We start from the raw sequence: 16,849 nt of genomic DNA on the forward strand, positions 1-16,849 counted from the left end.
TGTCAATGTAGAGCCTGACACAGGGCTCGATCCCACAAACAATGAGATCATGACCTGAGCCTAAATCAAGAATCAGACACTTAACCAACTGAGTCACCCAGGTGCCCCTGTTCCACTTGTTCATTTATTCCCAGCATCTCTGCTATTAATCTTTCCCTCATCCTACATACACACCCTTTTCTCTAACAAGAGTGTGGCTTGGAGATCTATCAATTTGAAGTGATATTTTATCACTCATGGAAAAAGTATGGATCCCACCAACCCTCAACTTCCTTCACTTGAGGTTTGACAAAAGGATCTGGAGGTCACACCTGAGAGGGTGCATTTCTCCCCAGCCTGCTTGAGTTGTAGATACCTGTTCCACCCTTACAGATACAGTAACTGGCAACCCAGACCAACTTCCCCTCCTTGGTTACAAATGTCCCCAACTCCCAGGGCCCCAACTAAGACTATTTAGCTTTGTAAGAGTGGTTCCATTAGAAAACATCATGCTAGGTGAAATAAGCCAGACACAAAAGGACAAACACCATAAAAGTCCATTCATATGAAGTACCTGGAATAGTCAAATTCACAGAGACAGAATGTACAAGGGTGGTTGCCAGGAGCTGGGGGAGTGGGAAATTAGTGTTTAATGTGTACCAAGTTTCCAGTTTGGGGAATTGAAAAAGTTCTAGAGACAGCTGGCAGTGATAGTGGTACAACAACACGAATATACTTAATGCCACTGATCGCTACACTTAGAAATGATTAAGACGGTAAATTTCATGTTATGTATATTTTACCACCATAACAAAAAAAGAGTGGTTCCAGTTTTAGTAACTGAGTAAATTGTAGAGTAAATGTTGCCGGGTTACAGATTCCTACTGTGGGTGTGGGTCTCTCTGTTGGCCATTTGCTTCAACATGTCATCAGTAATGCCAAATTTCCAATTACATCTCAAAGCAATGCTGGCCCCATGTCCCTCAGCCCCTGCCCTGTGGAGGTGGGTGTTCAAGGAAGCAATCAGATCCAGAATCTGGGCTCAAGGAATAGAAATGCCAACTGCTCTCAATTCCCAAGTGAGAACAGGACTTTTCAACTCAATGCTGGTCTTTGGAATATAGCCATGTGATCAGAGCTGCTTTGACACAAGAACATTTGAATGCTGCCTCTAACATAATTTGTTCCTTCCAAATTACAAAATGAGAGAGAGAGGGAGGGAGGGAGGGAGGGAGGGAGAGAGGGAGAGAGGGAGAGAGAGAGAGAGAGAGAGAGAGAGAGAGAGAGAGAGAGAAATGTTTAAAACAGTTCTCCTTTCCCAATCCCTGAGCTTCAGTTTATCCCAGGCTTTCTCCCAGGGTGGGATTAGGAAGAGAAATATGCTTAGTTTGGGGTGAGATGCAGAATTGAGTTAAGTGACAGGAAAGGTCTGCAGGTTGGGGCTGGAGGCTGGGGACAGGATAGGAAGAGGACCAGGAACAGAAGGCAGGTCAGGGATGGGGAGGTTGGGGGGAACACATCACATTACTTGACAAGAGAAAGCAGTGACACCTTCATGTCAAAAGACCCGCTGTCCAATTAGCTTAATTTTTTTTTTTTTTGATGTTTATTTTGAGAGAGAGACAGAGACAGAGAGACAGAGCACTAGCAGGGAAGGGGCAGAGAGAGACACACACACACAGAATTCGAAGCAGGCTTCAGGCTCTGAGCTGTCAGCACAGAGCCTGAGGCAGGGCTCAAACCCACCAATTAGCTTTAGAACTGTTGCCTTGGCTGAATGTCCTGTGGCCACCACCACCCACATTTAGGGATAGGCAGCGATCCCCAAGGGCATGGTTAGATCTGAAGTTTGCACTCAAGACTCTCTAGCATTTCGGCAAACTTACATTTCTATCTCCTTTCTTCTTCTTCATGTACTTTCAGTTTTAATCAAACTCAGTGCCAAGGCAAGTCCTGAATCCTCTCCACACTTTTTGGGCATGGGGAACATCACTGAGCACCCTCCCCACTCTGGGAATCATACCTTCCCCTGCTGAAATCTGACCCACTTTACAAGGCTTTCCCTGAACCTCCAGCCAAGAGGAGTTTCTTTTCCCAACTTCTATAGAATTTTCTTTTGATGTTTACCTTCACCATGGCATTCATTGCATACAGACCTGCTCTACAAATATTTTTATCCTCCTACCTTTTCATTTTAACATTGTATTTTCATGGGAGCAGGGACTGTGTTTAATTATAGTGATTGCTATTTATCGAACACATACCACCATGCTTAGCTCTTTACATGCATTTTTATCTAAACATATAATAAGCCTATGAGTAGGAAGAGTAATTCTCATTTTTCAGATGAAAAAAAATTCAGGAAAGAGAAGTTCAATAGTTTCTCCTGAGTCACAAAAGTTTCACCTGGCTGAGCCAAGATCCAATGACCTTGCTCTTCTTAACACGTCATCCTACCAAATAGTCTCCTCTGGATCTCTTCTAGCACATAGAAAGCTATAGAGGCATGGATGGATGGATGGATGGATGGATGGATGGATGGATGGATGGATAAATGGAAGGATGGAAAGATGGATGGAGTGATAGATGGAGGGAAAGATGGATGGATGGATGGATGGATGGATGGATGGATGGATGGAAAGACAGATGGAGGGATGGATGGATGGAAAGATGGAAAGATGAATGAAGGGATGGATGAAGAAATGGATAGAGGGATGGATATTAAAAATATCTAATTGACCCAAATCAAAAGTGTTACCTTCCTTTATCAAGAGTTATTTATCCACATAACAAAACAATATATGGAAGATTTTAGTTCTAAATAAAACTCCCCCTTTCATAGAGAATCCATACACCTCAACCTTCAGTTTCCATCAGGCTAAAGTAGTGCCCTCAAACAAAGAATGACTGGGCATTCCCTAGGTCATGTAAGCAATGTAGTCCAGTGGAAGGACTTTGGAGTGACAAGATATGCTTCACATCCTTCTTCTAGGGATTTGCTAAGTTTCTGTCATGGACCCTTAAGCATCCTAATCTTCCCTTGAGGGTCAGTGTCCTCCTTTACAAGACAGAACAACCACACCTCCCTCACAGGTGGCAGAGAGAGTGATGTTAGGTAATGAATGTGAAAACTTGGCAGAGAGCAGACCCTTAATAAATGTTCATTTTTTTCCAATCTCTAATTCCAAAGAACTTAAGTAGCTGTGAAAGCAACAGTTTCTTGAAAAACAAAACACCGAATAAAGGTTTCTCTCCAGTTCCATCTCAGCATACGCCCACACACCACCATCCTCTTCATTCCCTACTTTGACCGGCACCAAGTACTCCTTAGACACAGATGCTAATTCTTGCCCACTTTGTTCCTTTTTCATCTGATGCATGTTCTTATGGGATTTTTCTTTTTCTTAGCTTCTACTGATGCTTGAAATTAAAACAGACTTCAGTTTGTTTTCATGTTTGTGTTGCGGTTGAGGTAGAGCTCTCCAAAACCCTCAGACAGTCTCAGACTCCCCAAAAGAGATAAATTCTGTGATCTCTAGAAAGCGTACAACAGTGCTTGCTACCTAAAAGGAAAAATATCCCCTTGATTTGTCCAAACCTTTCTGTTTATGTCCAGAAGGAAAGCTCCATTTCTGTGCCACCTGGCCCTTTTGATGTACAATAGATGGAGATCCCCACATCTTCCGCACAGAATTCTAGAAAGGAAATTTCCAAGCACATGTTTTGAAACACAACTCCCAAGAGTTGTGAATGAAACATATCAATCACTGTTTTTTTCACTCATCCCCTCTTTGCAGCCCAGGGGCTGAAATCACCTGTTGTCTTGGAAATAATCCTTGGAAGAAGAAGTCCAAGGGGGAAAGTAAAGTTGTGGTCCCATCCGGGTTTTCTATTATCTTAGCTTAATACTAAGATTATATTAGCTTAATGCTAACTCAAGACAGGAAGCTTCACATCCTGCAGCCTGGTTCACAATCCATAATAGATAATGTTCCTGGAGCCCAAGTTGAGAAAAGGAGTTCACTGTGCACATTTGGCAACGATGCCAACCTAGAATTCGGTTTGAGCTATAACATAAAATAATAAAGTACAAATGCAAATAGCAAAACCGTGCCCACATTGCGGCTCAGAGTGTGCCAAAGCTGACCGAATAATGATACATTCTTCATGTGTTGATAAGGGATTTAATTGGCATGTTGTAGGATGCCTCCGGGTGAGGGCTCACGGCATCAGAGCTGGCGTGGAGCCCACATCCTGCTACCCTGGCAGCTCCCCATCCTTCCCATTAGCTCAACCCACATGGAGACATGCGAGCGGGACAGAATGAGACACCTCCCTTTTACCCAAGTATACTGGAGCCCACCCGGGGAAAAAAGCAGGGCAGGTTGATGAAAAGGGTAGGCTAGTGTTCCCAGCTTCTCCACTGTGACTCGACTGGGGAAGTCATAAAAACTACAGGCATTTGAGCAGTCATTTATAGTTTATAAACACTTTTCAAATGGATTCTCTTAATCCTCGCACAAACCACTGAGGAACATATTTTTATTGTCTTCTTTTTATAGATATAGAAATGAAGGCTCAGAGAGGTTGAGGGACTTGCCTAAGGACATACAGCTGGTAAGTGCCAGAAATGGGGACGGGGTCCAATTCTTTCTGTCTCTCACACCTGCACTGTGGGCTGCCTCTTCCCTCACCCAGGCCCTCGAGACTCAATCTGATTTCTGCCTCAAACCCCAGCTGTGAATCAGGGACTTGGAAAATGTCTGGGTAAAAATCTGATTCTGATAACTTCAGGACAGAGGTAAGCTGTACATAAACTGAGGTAGGAAAAGTCACCTCTCCCTTTTGCATTTGCACAGCAAAAGGTAACAGGTGGAAACTGCCTATTCCTTCATGACCTGGTTTTATAATTGTGCCCCCCAAAGGCAGAAGTGGTGATGTTCTGGGATGGGGATTTCTACTAACATGTCATGGGGACATTTGTCATTTCTGTGCTTGCTTTTTCTGTTTATCTGTTCTCCTTCTCTTTCTCCCTTCCCTTGGCAATGTTCTGGGGTGCTCCTGAAAGACACAAGGAACTCATACTGAGCTCACATCCTGCTCAGACATAACCACTGTCTTCCTCAGAGGTTTGAGAAGCAATACTTCTATCAGCTTCGTGCATGAGGAAGGAGGTACTGGCTTGAATTAATAAGAACTTCGGGATTTCCCAATCAAAAGCATTTTGGCAATCCAGAAAGCTGGCAGTCCTCAAGGGTAGAGCATCAAACCCATTGTGAAACATCATTCCACAGAACGTCTGCTCTGGGTTCTCTTTTTTAAAAGTATGTCAGAGTTCTAACTAATTGTCAAGACAGGAACAGGCCTCATGGAGACACTTTAAGAGGGCTGGGCCAGGAACCCAAATCAATTCTACAACTAGATTCTGATCAGCCAAGCACACAGGGGAAGCATGTTCCGGTTATTTTAATGTTCTGGTTAATTGGGAACTAAGTAGGATATATTGAACATAATTAAATCTTTCTTTGATGATTGAGAATTTTGCATTGCCCTGGAGCAATCATTCTAAATATCAATTATAAATCCCCACTGGTGGGAATACAGGAGATTGAGTTGAACCTGCAGTGACTTCCGGCACCAACTGCAAATTTACTTTGAGGTCCACTCCCACCCCACCCCCCATACTTCTAGCCCAGATGCATTCTTGCCTTTTATGCATCAGATAGAATGAGTCAAAAGACTATAAGTCAACCCGATATAGAGGTTCTTTGGTGTTAGTCTCAGTTTCTCTATCAAGGAGTTATATGACCTTGGGGAAGCTATTTCACTTCTGAGACTCAGTTTTTTTGTCCACTGGAAGGTTGGATTTATTGGTTCTTACATTTTTTAGGGATACAGATTTCCTTAAGAATCAGAGGAAAACTAAGACAGCTTTTCAGAGCAGGGGAAAATGAACGTAAGGACAAAACATTTCCACTCTAAATCAGGAGATGGGGTCATGGGGTCCCTGAAGCCCATCTTCTGGAGAGGCCTGTCTATGGACTTCAGGTCTAGGATCCTGAATCAAAAGACCTCTCAGTACCCTTTGAGCCCTGGCATTCCCAGAATCAGGTTAAGTGCAAGCACCTACCCAAGTCTTAGGGCAGTGGTTCTGGCCCTTAACTGCACAATGAGTCCACCTAGGGAGTTTGCTCCAATCAGGTTCAGGTTGCTCCCCAGACCAATTAAATCCAAATTCTGGTGAATGGGTCCCAGGCATCACCAATCTCTAACACCCTGCAGGTGATTCTAGTGCACAGACAAGTTTGCAAACTACTACTCTAGGACAAGAATTCTCACAACCAGGAGTGAACAGAATCACACAAGGGGAGGCAGCTTCCCAGGCCCCTGTCCCTGGTGATTCCAATTCATTCTGGCCACATCCCACCTGGGAAGACGCACTCGTAGCAGGCATCCTAGGCAGTTCTGATGCAGACCCCTCTTTGGGAAGCCCTGTGGTAGGCATGGAGCAGAGGAAGCCCAGAGGAGTCCTCTCCCCTGCTCCCCCTTTTCCTTCCATGTTATTCTAGGTGATCCCCACGGCTCTCCTGCCAGGCCTTCATTTGCCAGACACACGTTTTCTCCATCTTGCCCATCTCTAGCAAACCCGGATCTTTCAGCCCTAGCCTCTAATCCCATCAGGCTCAATAATTGTAGCAGAGCACACTCATCGACATGGTTGTAGTTAATATTTAAAGACCATAGCATCACTTAGGTCAGCCTCAAGGTGAGAGCTGCTGCTGGCTCCTGTGTGCTCTTGCTGGTTGGCAAACTGGCCACTGGTGCCAGAGAGGACTCTGCGGGAGCACAGCTCCAAGGCAGGCTGGCCAGCAGAGACCCAGCCTGCTGGGCCCCACACCCCTCCACCCCTTCCTACCTGAAGCGTGCGCAGCAGGACCTGCAGCCCACTGGCTTCTTGTTCGGCCATCCTTTCCTTGGGTCTCGGGGAACCAGCTGCCTGCGGCCAGATCGGGGCTGGAGAGGCAGCGGCTGCCAAGCTGACCTCGCTGCCCACCTCGCGGGAGCCTGCTGCACGGAGGCCTCAGCTGCACATGCTGCTGAGTGTGAAGTCACCGCGCTGCAACCCTAGCCCTCGGCTCAGGCGCAAATGCCCCCCGACTCCCACTGTGGGGATTAGGTGAGCCCCGGCCCGGGGAGGGCTGAGCATTTGGGCATGGGGGTGGAGAGGGCACCAGCGTGAGTCACTCACCCACCTCCAGGCCCACGCAGGAGCCACCCTGGATGGCTGACAGGCATTCCCAGCTGACCTGGTCAGACTCCCTGCAGAGGCTCGCTCGGCCCTCCCCGCTTGTCCCCTCCCGTTATTTTGGTCTGTTGCCGGCTCCCGGGTAACAGGAGACCCAAGGCTGCTTGCACAACCATGCAGGCAGAGCACAGAAGCCCAGGGCCCCCTGAGGTCCCAGGCTCAGGGACTGGAGCTCTGGCCGAGAAGGAAATAACTGCTGCGGGCATCTACAAGCGGGGTCCCTTATGTAACCTGTTATGTCCCACCGCACCCCGATGGAGGACAGTCTATTAGTACCCCATCTTTGTTTTCAAATGAGAAAACCGAGGCGCGGAGGTGTTAAGCCCTAAGAAAACAGCTCTCAAAGAGACAAGCTGGCCCTGAGGCACAGGCACTAACCATAAAGCCATCCTGCCTCCTCCTGTTGCAAACACATTGATACAGGTAACGGAGCTCCACGCACCTGCCCTGCCTGAGTGTCCTCAGGACCAATGTGGGATCCGTGATCTCTTTCTGTGTCCTCCGCTTGAGTGTGTGAGAAGGGTTTTAGTGGCTAATTGGTCACCCAATCCTTCTCCTCATGTCAACACCTAACAGTCCGTTAGGTGCCAGCTTTTCAGAATGTGGTTGGGTGCCTCACCGGGAAGCCTGTTAGACCCCACCACAGAGCTCTGGAATCAGAGTCTACGTTTTCCCAAGATCCCCAGAAGAATCAAAGCTGGTTAACAAACTTACCATAGCGGCACCGGGGTGGCTCAAACACCCGACTCAATTTCAGCTCAGGTCATAATCTCACATTTTGTGGGTTCAAGCTCTGCATCAGGCTCTGCGCTGACAGTGCAGGGCCTGCTTGGGATTCTCTCTCTCTCCCTCTCTCTCTGCCCCTCCCCCACTCATTCATGCTCTCTCTCTCAAAATAAATAAAGTTAAAAAAAATTACTAGCAGATTAAAGTTTGGGAAGCCCCTAGGTTTTGTTTTTTTGTTTTTTGTTTTTAATATATATATTTTTAGGGTGCCTGGGTGGCTCAGTCAGTTAAGCGTCCAACTTCGGCTGAGGTCATGATCTCACGGTTCGTGGGTTCGAGCCCCACATCGGGCTCTGTGCTGACAGCTCAGAGCCTGGAGCCTGTTTTGGACTCTGTGTCTTCCTCTCCCTCTGCTCCTCCCCCACCCACGCTCTGTCTCTCTATCAAAAATAAACATTAATATATATGTATATAATATATTTTTATTGTTGAGAGAGTGTGAGTGGGGGAGGGGCAGAGAGAGACGGAAACAGACAATCCCAAGTAGGCTCTGTGCTGACAGAAGAGCACCCGACGCAGGGTGTGAACTCATGAGCTATGAGGTCGTGACCTGAGCTAAAGTTGGACACTTGGGGCACTTGGGTGGCTCAGTCGGTTGGGTGACCCACTTCGACTCAGGTCATGATCTCACAGCTCATGAGTTCGAGCCCCACGTTGGGCTCTGTTCTGACAGCTCAGAGCCTGGAGCCTGCTTTGGCTTCTGTGTCTCCCTCTCTGTCTGTCCCTCCCCTACTCACACACTGTCGCTGTCTCTCTCAAAAATAAAAAATATTAAAAAAAATTTTTTTTAATTTAAACTCAGATACTCAACCGAATGAGCCACCCCAGGCACCCCCAGGAAGCCCCTATTTTGACCATATTGATTACATTGCCAGGACAGCCTGTGTGTTTGATGTCTGACAGTTTTCACCCCAATAACTGGGGGCCAGCAGACACACAGCACAACTTCAGGGTGTGAAATTGGAGAGTGAGCTCACTGAGGTTCATGACCGACTGAGAGCACAGCTAGACAGAAAGATCTCGGCTCACAGCCAACTCCCCCATGCAGAGATTGGGGAGCTTTCGTGAGTGTCAAAGCATCCAGCCAGCAGCTGTGCAAGCACAGTTGTGACAGAGGGAAGAGAGTGCATTTCATGATCTTCGTTGGCCTAAATGTCCTAAAGTCCTGAGTCAGGAGTCAGCACCTCAGACATTCTCTCCTCAAAGCCAGGCCTGGCCAAGCCCTCAAATTCAAGGACAAATGCATGTGGTTCCTGCCTTCCGGAAACTTCTACTTATAATGGCTTTAAATGTGAGAACTTCCACCGAACTGATTGTGACATCTCATGTTTACTCAGTGGGGGTGGGGGTTGAGCCTCTCTTGTCTCCTCACACTTTCTACCTCCTTCAATGGCAGGAGGGAACAAATGAAGACCCCTAAGGATTTCCACCTTCTGTGAATGGTGGAGCTTTTCAGGGACCATGATCTATGATCTTCTAGGGTCTAGGGGCACAGGGAGAAGTGAACAGTCCCCGTGTGATTATCTTGACGGCAGATTCTTCCATTCCTCAAATGCAGTATAAAGAAAAGGGACGGGTGGGGGGAATAAAACCTCCCCATATATACCTAAAGAGCAGTTTAAAGAAAAACCACCTTCATAGTGGAGAATTCATAAATAGTACCTCTGATGACATAACTAAAGGAATTATGGTCATACTCCCTTATGTTAGCATTCAGGTAAAATTGTCCCCATTTGAGAGGCACCTGGGTGGTTCAGTCGCTCAGTCCAACTTCAGTTCAGGTCATGATCTTGTGGTTTGTGACTCTGATCCCCACATCAGGCTCTATGCTGACAACTTGGAGCCTGGATCCAGCTTCAGATTCTGTGTCTCTCCCCCCACCCACCTTTGCCCCTCCCCCACTAGCATGCTCTCTCACATGCAGGCGCTCTCCCTCTCTCTCTCTCTCTCTCTCTCTCTCTCTAAAACATAAAGAAACATTACAAAAAAAAAAAATGTCCCCATTTGACAAGGTGTCTTAGTTCAACTCACTGGAACTGTGTAGCACCAAGTGAGGTAAAAACCCTCTACAGAAAGGGATCACCCTCTTCTACTCAATGACACCTTTCCCAAGCTACACCATGAACCTTGTTTCCAGTAAGATCCCTAGGAAGTAAGGCAAGTAGTGTACCCCCTTTTTCTCTGGAGACATACCTGTGTCACATGGCCAGCTTTGTTCCACTACTGCACCACCCCCACAAAGCTTCACCCTCTAGAGAACCATCACCCACTTGCCCATGTGGAGACACATGCATGCCAGACTAGGAATAAAGTTCTGGTTTGTGTCCTCTGATTTTCTAACAAAGTTAGGGCTTGCTTCTAGCTTGATTTCAGCTGTTACTCCTTCAACATACTCCTCCTGTTGATCCCCCAACACTCACACCTCAACATTGCCCTGTGGTGACCCCAGCAACCATGATCCCACTATCCTCATTTGAGCAGAAACTTTTCTACTCTCATATTGGATGGGAAAGCCCCAGCAGTGCCTGCATCCATACCTCCCTTTTCTGGATTCCATCTTAATGAGAGTCCAGTTCTGTTTGTGGACTGATTAATTTACTCTGAATATGAATGGGTGATAGTAGCTTACTGTGCGCTTTCCCATTAGTATTTGAATTTTAGCAGGGACTTTTCTAAAAGGCAGGAGCTGAGGCCCAAGCTTGGATAATACAGTATCTCGCCCACAGTTGATTGAAATGAGTGCCCATTAAACCACATGGGGCAGCCAACAGGGGAAGGCCAGGCCCTGGGGCAGGCCAGGGAGGAGGCTGCTTCATGTAGAAGACAAAGGCCTTCCTACTGGTTTCTCTCTGTACCTTCAAAGGAGACGTATAGGGAAACCACAGGCAGATCCAAGCAGAAGCCTGGCTAGAACTCAGTCCTTTGGCTTTAAAGAAAAACACATTTAATATGGCCAAGAGATTCCTGTTGCAATTCAGGGGTCCCCAAGACCACCCTCGTGTTTGATGATTCCCTAGAAGGACTTACAGAACTCAGAAAAGCCATTATACTTGATTACTGTTTCTTATCACAAAAGGGTGCAGATGAAAATCAGCAAAGGGAAGAGGCACATAGGGCAGGGCTCAGGAGAGCTGAACCCAGGCATGAGCTTCCAATTTCCTTCCCCAGAGGCATCATGCAGATGCTGCTTACTTGTCCTAGCAACCACGTGACAACATGCCCAGAGTACTGTCAACCAGGGAAGTTCACCCAAGCCTTGCTGTCCAGGGTTTTTACTGGGAGTTGGTCATATAGACATGGCTGATCTTAGCTCCTCCAGAGGTCAAGCTAATAGTACATGGCCTGACGTCTCACCTAAATCATGTTCTTTGTATAGACTATTTAGCATGGCCCAACTCCTCCAGGTAAACAAAACACTCTTATCAAGCCAGAACATTCCAAGGATTTAGAGATACTTTTCAGGAGCTGGGCAAGAGCAAGACATTTCTTAGGGCAAGTCTAACTCTTTACTGCACACCTTCCCTCTCGTCCCATAATCCCAGGCCCAAGACTCTCATAGTATCTTATGTGCAGGCCTATACAATTAGGATGACTCCATAGCTACTATAATGCCAGTACTCAAAGAGTGGCAATAAATAAATTGACACTAATGTCTAACATCATCCAGAGAATTCAGTCCCCTGGCTCTTCCCTGTTCAACATGTTTATCAATGACTAGAATGAAAATAAAGTCTGCATGCTTATCAAATTTCCTGATTACACTAAGTTGAGAAAGATAGAAATATGTCATACGACATATCTGGGATCCAAAAAGATTTCAGCAGGCTTGCTTGATGGAGCAAATCCTACAGAACAAAATATAATAGAGCCAAGGAGCCAGAAGCTCCTTACCCTGGCTCCCCAACACAAACTGTGCAAAAATAAGGTGGGGAGACTTGGCTAAACAGTGTTGAATAGGGAAAAGGCTTGGGGGTTTAGACAGAGGTGATACCAATATGAGTTTTCAGCATGGCCCATATCCTCAAGTGTCTCTTCAATCTAATGTCATTGCCCTAAAGTGGGGATTGTATCTGTAGCCAGGGTGGCAGGGAGGCTGAACTGAGGCCCACCTGTGCAGGTCTCAGCATGATGCCTTGTACAAAGAAGTATCCATCAGTGAGAGCTGGGTATTATTTTTACAGACATCACTAATAGTAGTGTCAGAGTCACAACAGAAGAGATCCCATCCATGCTCCATGCCTCTAGAGGAGTGTGACAGCTGTCCCCAAGGCTGGAAAGGAAGTGGAGGAGGAATGGGTTTTCAAGGTGAGAACCAGAAGCTTCGAGGAACCCGATTTGGGGCAGGCACAGTACTGTCCTGAGCTTTCATAGCTGCCGCACGGTGCTATTTTTCAACATTGGGGATGCCCAGCAGAAACTGAAAGAACACTTGGTCTAAAGGTTCCAGAGGGGAATTCCAGAACCAGGGTGTCTTGGACAGACTGTATATTCAGTAACTTGCTGACATGAAGAAAGATGGCTCCAGGTCATAGGCTCTTTGGAATGTGTCCCACTCTCCTTGGTGGCACATGGGATGATTTTGGTGGGACCCAGACAAATAGTTTAAATTTCAATAGATACATACCTATTAGCTATGTGACTTTGAGAAAGTTACCTAAACTCTCTGTGCCTCAGGTTTCTCATGTTAAATGGCGGGTGAGAATGCCCCCTTATTGGGCTGCTGGGAGAATCAACTGGAGAATCACCGTGTTCTCAGCCCCGTGTGTCACCCAGTAAGCACTCAATATATGCAGTTGTTATTGGTGTTGTCATGATTGGTATTACCATTGTTACAGATTAAGTAATACCTACTTCAAATCATCGGCGGGGGGATTAAATGAGCAATTATATGTGGGAGTGACTGGTGTAAGGTGAGGAAAGGGTGGGAATGACTGACCAGTGATGCCCTAGACTGCTGCTAAATTAAAGGGTGCAGGGTAGAGGAAGTGATGTGCCATCCATATTTGTGTCCAGTGAGGAAACCCTCATCAAGTTGTGAGTTCTCATCAATCCCAAGTGTCTCTGAGATGAACTCCCCTAACCACAGGCACCTGCTCTACTGCAGCCATGGCTGCCTGAGCTGAGATACCAGACAAACAAAGGGCAGTGGGGCAGGGGCCCCATGGACAGGGGCCCAAGGTGAGCCCAACCAGCATGCTCAACACTGGGTGTTTTCCCCCTTTCAACAAGGGCTGACTTGATACTTCAAGGTGAAGAGTCTGAGGCAGCAGAGCCGTCTCGGCCACCACCAGACCTGGTGATAAGAGCAACACAGGACACAACAGAGTGAGGCAGAGAGAGCATCTTTAGGCAACACCAAAATCGAGACTGTCCTTGGGTCCAAGATGGTGGCATAGGAAGATCCTGAACTCACCTCCTCCCACAGACACACCTAATCTATGCTACACATAGAACAATTCCCTCTGAAAAAACTAGAAACTAGCCCAACTATTCCTCCACAACAAAGGATAAAAGGACCACATCGAGATGGGTTGGAGTAGAGACATGGTCTTACCCAACACCGACCCCTCGTGAGCTGACCCACGTAGGGAGGGATCTCACAAGTCTGGACTTTCTCCTGGGAGAGCAGAGGGGTTGTGCTCCACATCAGGCGCCCCAACCTCTGAGACCTGCACTGGAGAGACAAGCCCCCACAATGTCTGGCTTACAAAATGGACAGGACTGATGTCCAAAGGACCCAAAGGGCTGTAGGGAACTCACATGTGGTCTCACCCACCCCGGGAACCCAGTGCAAAAGCAGCAGTTTGAAAAGCACCTAGAACAGATGTGAAGGAGATTCGTTTGCTAATATTAAAGCATCTGCCAGAGGGGGCAGGGGACGGTCTCCAGAGGCAGAAATACTGGCAAGAACCCTTTTTGCATTCTATCTTTCCCCTGCTGGCACAGGCAGGCATGTGGCGTTCAACCACATGCACCTGCTGCCTTACTGGAGCCACAGGGTATGCTCAGTCCTGGCATCCTCCCCGCTGCCTTGCTGGAACTGGTGGGCACGTGCAGACATCACACTTTCTCGCGGCATCACTGAGGCCAGTGAGTTTGCACAGCCAAGGCATTCTGGGGTTGGTGGGCATGCCCCGCCCCCATGCTCCCCATTTGCATCACTAAAGCCGGAAGGGGCTCCTGGTCCACACAGGAAATGTCTCTTGATTTCCTGGCCCTGCCCTGGTGGCCAGAGAGGCTGGCATTCCTGGTCTCCGTGGACTGTAACAATAGGAAAGACAATTCTTGGCAGGCTATCGCCCCCAGAGCACTCCGCAGACAGTAGACCAAAACACATCCTCAGTCTTCCTGTGACGAGGCCTATTTACTTGTCCTGGAGCTCCAGTCTGAGGGACCCGAGTCAGGTGTGCCACATAGCTAGAAGCTACAGACAAGCTCTCAGGAAACACAGGCAGGGAGACAACCCCCTTTCACTCTCCTTGGCCTTACAACAACTTGCTGTACCCCCCAGAAAAAAGCTTAGACACCAATCTGGAGCCCTGATTTTTGCCATGGTTACTCAGGGGATGCCTTCAGATGTTCTGGTCTGGAAGCCAGCAGCATTTACAACTGCAGCCCCATAAGATTGTGTATATTTATATACTTTTTAAAAAAATGTTTATTTATTTTTGAAAGAGAGAGACAGACTGTGAGCAGAGGAGGGGCAGACAGAGAGGGAGACAAAGAATCTGAAGCAGGCTCCAGGCTCTGAGCTGTAGGCACAGAGCCCAACACGGGGCTCGAATCCATGAACCGTGAGCTCATGACCTGAATTGAAGTCGGACACTTAACCAACTGAGCCACCCAAACATCCCTATATTTATATACTTTTAAAGCTGCTGCCTGAGAGTCTGGGTTCTAATCTCCCTAAAGCTAGATGCTAATTGAGATTCCTTCCTCTGGAGCCAATAGGTCTTGGCACAAGAAACTACTGAGAATAAATCGAGCTGCTTAGACAGTCACAAAGGTTCAAGAGACAACCAAGCACTAAGGCAGGGTTGAACAATGAGGCTGGCCACCTATACAAGGCTACTCCTCCAAGACTGAGACAGGTAGCTGTTTTGCCTGATGCGTGGAAACAAACACAAAGAGCCGAGCAAAGTGAGGAAGCAGAGAAATATGTTTCAAACAAAAGAATAAGATAAAACCTCAGAAAAACACTTCAGTAAAATGGAGATAAGTAATCTACCCGATAAAGCATCATGATGAAATAGAGAATCTGAATAGACTCATTATTAGTAAAGAGATTGAATCAGTAAAAACAAAAAACAAAAAACAAAAAAAACTGCGGCTAGTTTTTTTTAGCTGGCCTCTACAGAAAAAGAGAGGGGAAGAAGAGAGCTCAAATAAATAAAATCAGAAATGAAAGAAGTGGGGTACCTGGGTGGTTCAGTCGGTTAAGCATCCGACTTCAAGCTCAGGTCATGATCTCACAGTCTGTGGGTTCGAACCCCGCATTGGGCTCTGTGCTGGCAGCTCAGAGCCTGGAGCCTGCTTCTGATTTTGCATCTCCCTCTCTCTCTGCCCCTCCCCCACTCGTACTCCATTTCTTTCAAGAATAAATAAACATTAAAAAATTGAAAAAAAGGAAATGAAAGGAGAGAAGTTACAACCTATACACAGAAATACAAAGGATCATAAAAGACTACAATGAACAATTATATGCTAACAAATTAAACAAGTTACAGTAAATGGATAAATTCCTAGAAACATGTAATATTCTAAGACTGAATCATAATGAAATAGAAAATCTGAATAGACTGATTACTAGTAAGGAGGTTGAATCAGTAATAAAAAAATAAAAAACCTCCCAACAAATAGAAGTCCAGAACCAGATAATCTCACTGGTGAATTCTACCAAACACACAAAGATTTAATACCTAGCCTTCTCAAACTCTTCCAAAACAACTATCCTTGCTGAATGTTACAGTGGACTCATTTCTGGTATAAATTTGGAATTTGGGCCTCAGTAATAATTCTATGCCTTCCCTTTACATTAGGAGAACATTCTTGACCACTGTTTCCCCAACTTAACTATCCTTCTTCAGTCATATCTGTCCACGATTGACATAGCTCATGACTCTGCCTTTTATCTATAAATTCTTTTTTTTTAATGTTTATTCTTGAGAAACAGACAGAGAACGAGTGGGGGAGGGGCAGAGAGAGAGGGAGACACAGAGTCTGAAGCAGGCTCCAGGCCCTGAGCCAACAGCACAGAGCCTGACACGGGGCTGGAACTCACAGACCATGAGATCATGACCTGAGCCGAAGTCCGACGCTTAACCGACTGAGCCACTCAGGCACCCCTTTATCTATAAATTCTGATCTGTTAAGGCATCCAGGTGATAACTAGTCCTTTTGCACTTAGAATGTTCTTCCATTCCTCCTGGTTGATGTGAAGCAAAGTGAAGAGTGATGAGATGCAAAAGCCATACAACAGAGATAAGTCTTCCTAAAAATAGTGAAAAAGGGTTTCGGGAGCAGCTGATTTATCCTCCTCTTAATATTGTTTGCCCTGCCCTCGCCCCGACCACACACGACCACAACAACCCAAGTCCCCCACCCCTCTGCCATCTAGTGTGGAGTAATAAGGGTAATTAGGAAGGGTGCACACAGGAGGGACACTGTGTCATGCTGTGCTTTAACAATACCTTCTTGTGAACCACACAAGCCTTGCTCTACAATATAATCTTGGCAGACAGGATTAAGGACAACTTTGCTTATTTCCATATGTGTCTG

At 46.6% G+C, this 16,849-nt stretch overlaps 1 protein-coding gene across 1 annotated transcript in view; it reads right to left on the bottom strand.

Moving 5' to 3' along the window:
- The window catches only part of AGBL1 (AGBL carboxypeptidase 1), a 754,644-nt gene extending 747,411 nt beyond the window's left edge, over positions 1–7,233 (bottom strand). Inside the window, exon 1 of the mRNA XM_078448995.2 lies at positions 6,896–7,233. Coding sequence (XP_078305121.2) covers positions 6,896–6,946 — 51 coding nt within the window. The 5' untranslated portion in view covers positions 6,947–7,233. The remainder of the gene's footprint in view (positions 1–6,895) is intronic.
- Positions 7,234–16,849: the final 9,616 nt, after the last annotated feature.

Source organism: Panthera onca, chromosome B3 (genome assembly GCF_046562875.1).
Source record: "Panthera onca isolate mPanOnc1 chromosome B3, mPanOnc1 haplotype 2, whole genome shotgun sequence".
Taxonomy (NCBI): Eukaryota; Metazoa; Chordata; class Mammalia; order Carnivora; family Felidae; genus Panthera; species Panthera onca.